The 5,859-nt window shown below is 42.5% G+C and overlaps 1 protein-coding gene across 1 annotated transcript in view; it reads right to left on the bottom strand.

Annotated features, from left to right (window-relative positions):
* The window catches only part of slc4a5b (solute carrier family 4 member 5b), a gene marked incomplete at both ends in the record, with an annotated part of 21,693 nt that extends 21,147 nt beyond the window's left edge, over positions 1-546 (bottom strand). Inside the window, 2 exon segments of the mRNA XM_083670779.1 lie at positions 1-85; positions 481-546. The exon segment at positions 1-85 is cut by the window's left edge and continues 144 nt beyond it. Of these exon segments, the coding sequence (XP_083526905.1) occupies positions 1-85; positions 481-546 (151 nt within the window).
* Between the last annotated feature and the right edge of the window lie 5,313 nt (positions 547-5,859).

The raw sequence follows: 5,859 nt of genomic DNA on the forward strand, positions 1-5,859 counted from the left end.
CAGCTGCGCTGGCGTGCGAATGGTGTCTACGGCGTTTCCGTCGAGAACCGTGCGTTACAGGAACACCGATGTACACCGGCTGGGGCTCTGAGAGAGAGAAGAGGAGAGGAAATAATAATTAATATGTTTCGATATGGGTGTAAGCATTTTGCCTGGTAAAAAAATATTTTAAAATGTAGTTTAAAACACTGGAAACTACATAAGGGAATGAGTTGAGACAGTATTAGACAGTAGGCTAATGTTCTAAAAGTTTCAAAGTCATAAACTGTAAAGATAAATGGAACTGACAGAGCGAACAGTTGGCTTATGTGTACTTCCTAGTCTTTTTTACGGCATAATCCTGGTTGAATCCTACTTTATCTCACTTAAGATTTATTCAGGAACAAAATAATTAGGTGGTGGGATTTATCCAAGTACTTTTAAACGGTAAAGCTCCCCTTTCAAACAGTAGAGGACTCCACCTCCTAACAGATGCTCACACTCACCATCATCATCCTCATACCGTCGATGGCTCCTACTTCTACCACCATGCCAATCATGATCCATCCTGAGAGAGAGAAAAAGAGAGGGGGAGGGGGGGGGGGCTCAGGATGAGAGCCATCACATTTCTGATTCCCTTTGATCCTTCTCATTAGAGAACTCTTTGATAGTTCTGCTTTTACACATACAAACTGAACACCCACTGAAATAATACGTATGTGAACTGTATAACGATGCAGACCCCTTCATCTGAACCCTACAAGCAAGCGGGAATAATAAGATCATTGGCTGTATTTGAATGGCGTTAGCGATAGCATTTCTCAGCTCAACTGATGGCACTTGGCCTGCCCATTGTCATGAACCCGCCTGGAGTGCAGGGGAGACAGCACTCCAGTGCCTGTGGTCATTTCACCTGTTACTGCAGACACAAATTGACAATACGCCTGTGCTTGGACCTGCGTCCATTTGGCGCCAGGTCAGAAGAGAGCACCATGAGTCTGACTTGCTTCTGAGTCCCCTGACTAGGCCACACTGTGCCACACATGGATCGGGTAATCGTAATCGATGAGTGACGTGAGGAAAACTCAATGGAAACCCAAAGCAGCCCTCAGGACACCAACATAGAGACAAAGAGAGAGAGAGAGAGGGAGAGGGAGAGAGAGAGAGAGAGAGAGAGAGAGAGAGAGAGAGAGAGAGAGAGAGTAGTACCGCAAGAGAGAGAGAGAGAGAGAGATTGGTGGGGACGCTATCAAGGAATTCCCCCCAAATATTGTGACTGTAATATATGTACCGTATGTCCAGTCTGAATTCAACCCCTTGCACCTATCTACGCACACTTGTGTTTCAGATCACGCATATGCAATATGGAGGATATTCCATCTAGCAGATGACAAGGGGAAGGTATTACTGCATTGGTTACACCCATCAAATCTTTTCAGTTCTATCCAGAATGCACCAGTAGAGACAAGGTATTGATTGATGGGCTTTTTAGAGATGTTTCATTTTGTGTGTATATGTCCTTGTTGTACGGGATGTGTTGTGATGTGCTTGCTCTATGTAATTGTGTGTGTGTGTGTGTGTGTGTGTGTGTGTGTGTGTGTGTCTGTGTGTGTGTGTGTGTGTGTTTCCCCCTGTATGGCTCTGAATCACAGGGGCTTTTCTAGGCTGATCAATAACTGACAGTCCCGATCACCAATTGGTCTCTGAGCCCCTGATCATTGGGTGTGAAGGACACACACACACACACACACACACACACACACACACACACACACACACACACACACACACACACACACACAGTACTGCAGCACTGATCTAATACATATTAAGTGACGGCCATGATGCCTTGCAGAGGATGCCGTCTTTCAGATGGGACACTAAACAGAGGCCCCGCCTCCTGAGTCATTAAAAGATCCCATGGCACTTATCACAAGAGTAGACATGTTAACACCGGTGTCCTGGCTAAATTCCAAATCTGGCCCTAATCTGGCCACCTAATCATCCCCTGCTTTCAATTGGCTCTTCATCCCCTCTCCTCTCCTCTGCAACTCTTCCCCAGGCCTCTTCCCCAGGCCATTGCTGCAAATGAGAATATGTTCTCAGTCAACTTGCCTATTATACAATAGGGGTTAATGACATTTAAAAAATTATCTGCAATGAAATATTTCTAAATTTGCTTTGATCTGACCAGTTAGTCAAGTTGTCAGTGCAGATAAAGGAACGAAGACGGGGGAGAGGTAGACAGTTTAGAGATGGAGATGCACCCACCAAATTGCAATAGTTGAGTCACCAACAGCACTGGCACAAAGACCAATGTGTCACATACAAAAGATCTCATATATGAGATTTAGACCTTATAGATAAAATATAGATATAGATAATAGGGCTCTCAGATATCATGTACTTAATCTATGATGAATATTGTTTCCAGGCAAACAATATATGCATTCAGTTGGCAAGCAACTGCAAATAGACTGACAACTGGTTCCTCATCTCAAGCTCGATGCTTAATTGTATCCCTCTAATGATCTGGTGATTCATGGACTGTACATCATGTCCTGGCCAATTAAATATACTCGCCTCTTTTTAGTACACTCTCCAAAACCCTTTTCATAATGTAGGTACACTCTGTGCTCCAGTCAGCTTTTTAACACATCACATGTCGATCTGCCTATTGATTACAATTAAAAATGAATTTTGAGTGCAAAAGAGCCTCTAGCAACTCCTAACTCCTGCGCATTTTACATTGAAACTCCTACAAAACAACTTTAATGGCACATAAAATAAGATACTTATAAAATAAGTGCTCCCACAAAGAGTTTTGTCTCATATATCCATCTATCTTATTCACTTATGAAACACCCAATTCAAAAAGAGCATTGTTAATGTAATTTCCTTCCTGGTAAAAATGAAGGTTGAATAAATCAAAAGATAACATAACAATTCATTGCTGCTGTCAAATAATAGCTGAAATGATTTCCAATTAGACGAAAAAGAGATAGAAAAACAACTGCATGTCTACTCAACCATCTATGCTACATTCATAATGAAGGGTACATGAACAGAAGTAGAAATCAGTCCCGTACCTGATGTGAGAGTTGGAGATGTGAGTTGAGTGGAATAGAGTAATAGCTGATGTAATGAATGAAGTAACACTGATGCAGTGACTGACTAACAGGTCTTAATGGCTCTCTGTCGCATTTAACTGTGGTGTACCAGGGATGGACAGCAGTAGATGGGACGCGATGGAGCCCAGTGGTGTGTGCATCCAAACACCCACCCACACCCACCCACCCACCCACCCACCCACCCACCCACCCACACACACACACACACACACACACACACACACACACACACACACACACACACACACACACACACACACACACACACACACACACACACACACACACACACACACACACACACACACACACACACACACACACGTCCTCTGTATGTCCTACACAAACCCAAACACACAGATTGGCTGTGGGTGTTTGGAGTGTTTTATGACATTAGACACGGAGAGAGGGGGATTAAGTTATAAGGGTGAGGACTCAAGCAATGGGTTATCTTACTCAAATTCATACTCCTGCCTCCAGACAGAACAGTACACAGGGAACTCATTAAAGCCATGGCACAAGGATTGCTGCGTCCCAATTTTCTGTCCTTTCCCTTAAGTATACACTTGTGCACTGAATAGCAGATGTAAAAGTAATCGACTACGTTTTTAAACTGCATACTTCAGGGAAAGGGTTAGGGTTAGGGTTATGTTTGTAGTGTTCTCAGGCAGCCAGCTAAGGGGCATGTGCAATCCTATTATCTGGAGATCCATTATTACATTGTGTTTTAAAAAAATAAAATGCAAAAAAAATGAATTAATTTTCTAGTTGCTGCTTTCAAGGTCTGGGCGTTGATTGTCTTCTAGGCTTATATCGATTAGACATAGAGGCCTACTACATCTCATCTCTCCCACAGAAAATCGATAGATTTCAAACAAAAGTAGAGAGAGAGGCGTTAAAATGTTGACAGCTCCAAGGTTTTTCTATGTATCATCAGATCCATCTGTTCTGCGTAACGCCAAAATCAATTTCTGCTTCTCTAACGTTGTGATTTACGATATTGGCTACTATGAATATTGTTGATCAAATCTATTTTTCATATCGATCGACATGTAGTATTGTATTGCTCACCGTAGAAATGTGTCCCATGTCAAAGTTCAAACATTAATGTTGATATGCCTCACTCCGGCCTAGCCCTATGGCCAGGTTTTTTAAGGAATGGAACTGGGAATAAACCTAAACCACAATAAAATAACTAAATCCTGCTTGATAGTGTCGTTTATGGCCACCAGATGTCTCTGTTAGCCCAGGTTATCAGCTTATATTTATTATCAATCGTAGATCCCTCATATGATGGGGTGAGTTCTCCGGAACCTTGAAAGCACCGTTGCTCAGCAAGACGACAAGCATCTTCATACTCTGTAATAGCTGCAACGTCAACAAAAATGTTCCATGAGAGGCTGCATCATTTGCTTACAAAGTAAGTCTCATAACCGCAAAAACCTAGGTCATTAGTGTTTTGATTATGAAAAGACAAGACACACACACACACACACACACACACACACACACACACACACACACACACACACACACACATAGGTAAGACCCATGGTCATAAGGATGAAAGGCCAATGTTCTAGGCCTATACTAGCTTATCAATACAGAACATGTGGTTTGCCATGATTGTTTTGATATCAGCAATCAGATTTGAAAATCCTCTTAATGTTGTCTTTCCTCTTGTGTTGACTATAATAATCAGCCACAAACTATTATGTATTGTTAGCAAGTGTGGTCACGCCGTCGCGATGGCCAGGGACAGAGCATTCACCACTGCTTCATGAACCTCTGTGGGGAAAAGAGATCAGACACAGCTGCACTGCACTGCAAACGATTGTCCTAAATGTGCTCCTCTCGCGGTTGAATCACATGCACAGACAGTGGCCTCTAACCAGCCTTGTAGTTTAGCCTCGCCAAAGCCTCTTTCAAGGGAATATATAAAACATATCAGTTTTCAGCGGAGGTCGAAAATGCTCATCGCGTACGCATTATAGGCGCTCCTTCAACTTGCGCTGTTATATTGTGTGTTTTCCCCACTCTTCTCTCCTCTGCCCTTTAATTTGTATCAGTCAAAAGTGCTTTACTCTCCTGGTCTCATTGCTCTATGTGAAGGAATCGGTCAGGGGGAGGAGAGTATGTGTTGTGTTGATAAGCAGAGAGATTAGGATAAATCTACTGTAGATTATTAAAGTATAACATGATGTACAATCTTCTGACTGGAGATATAATTATGGAGTGTTAGGAGAGAACTTCAACCCTACACTGCTCAGTTGCATCTAGTTTTTCTGAGGAGCATCACATAATTTCAGTATTACAAGTGTGTGTGTGTGTGTGTGTGTGTGTGTGTGTGTGTGTGTGTGTGTGTGTGAGTGTGTGTGTGCGTGCGTGAGCGTGAGCGTGCGCGTGCGCGTGCGCGTGCGTGTGTGTGTGTGTGTGTGTGAGAGTCTGACCTGATGTGAAGAGGCCAAATCATATATTTCCTTTGTGTGAACACACTGTTCATCAAAGTGATTCATTAAAAGGACACACACTAAGGTCACATGTCATAACTTGTAAGATAAAGAGCATGAAAAATCACCCACTCAGGAACCATTATAAGTGTTTGCAGATAACCATCCCATCAGTCTCCCTTAGCCTACAAACCAATTAGAAGAGAGATTTGTAAGATGATAGGTAAAAAAAAATAGGTAAGAAGATAGTTATGGTATGGTGTGGGCTTATTGCATCAAGTGGTGCAATACTCTGAAAT

This window comes from Argentina silus, assembly GCF_951799395.1.
Source record: "Argentina silus genome assembly, chromosome: 5".
Classification (NCBI taxonomy): Eukaryota; Metazoa; Chordata; class Actinopteri; order Argentiniformes; family Argentinidae; genus Argentina; species Argentina silus.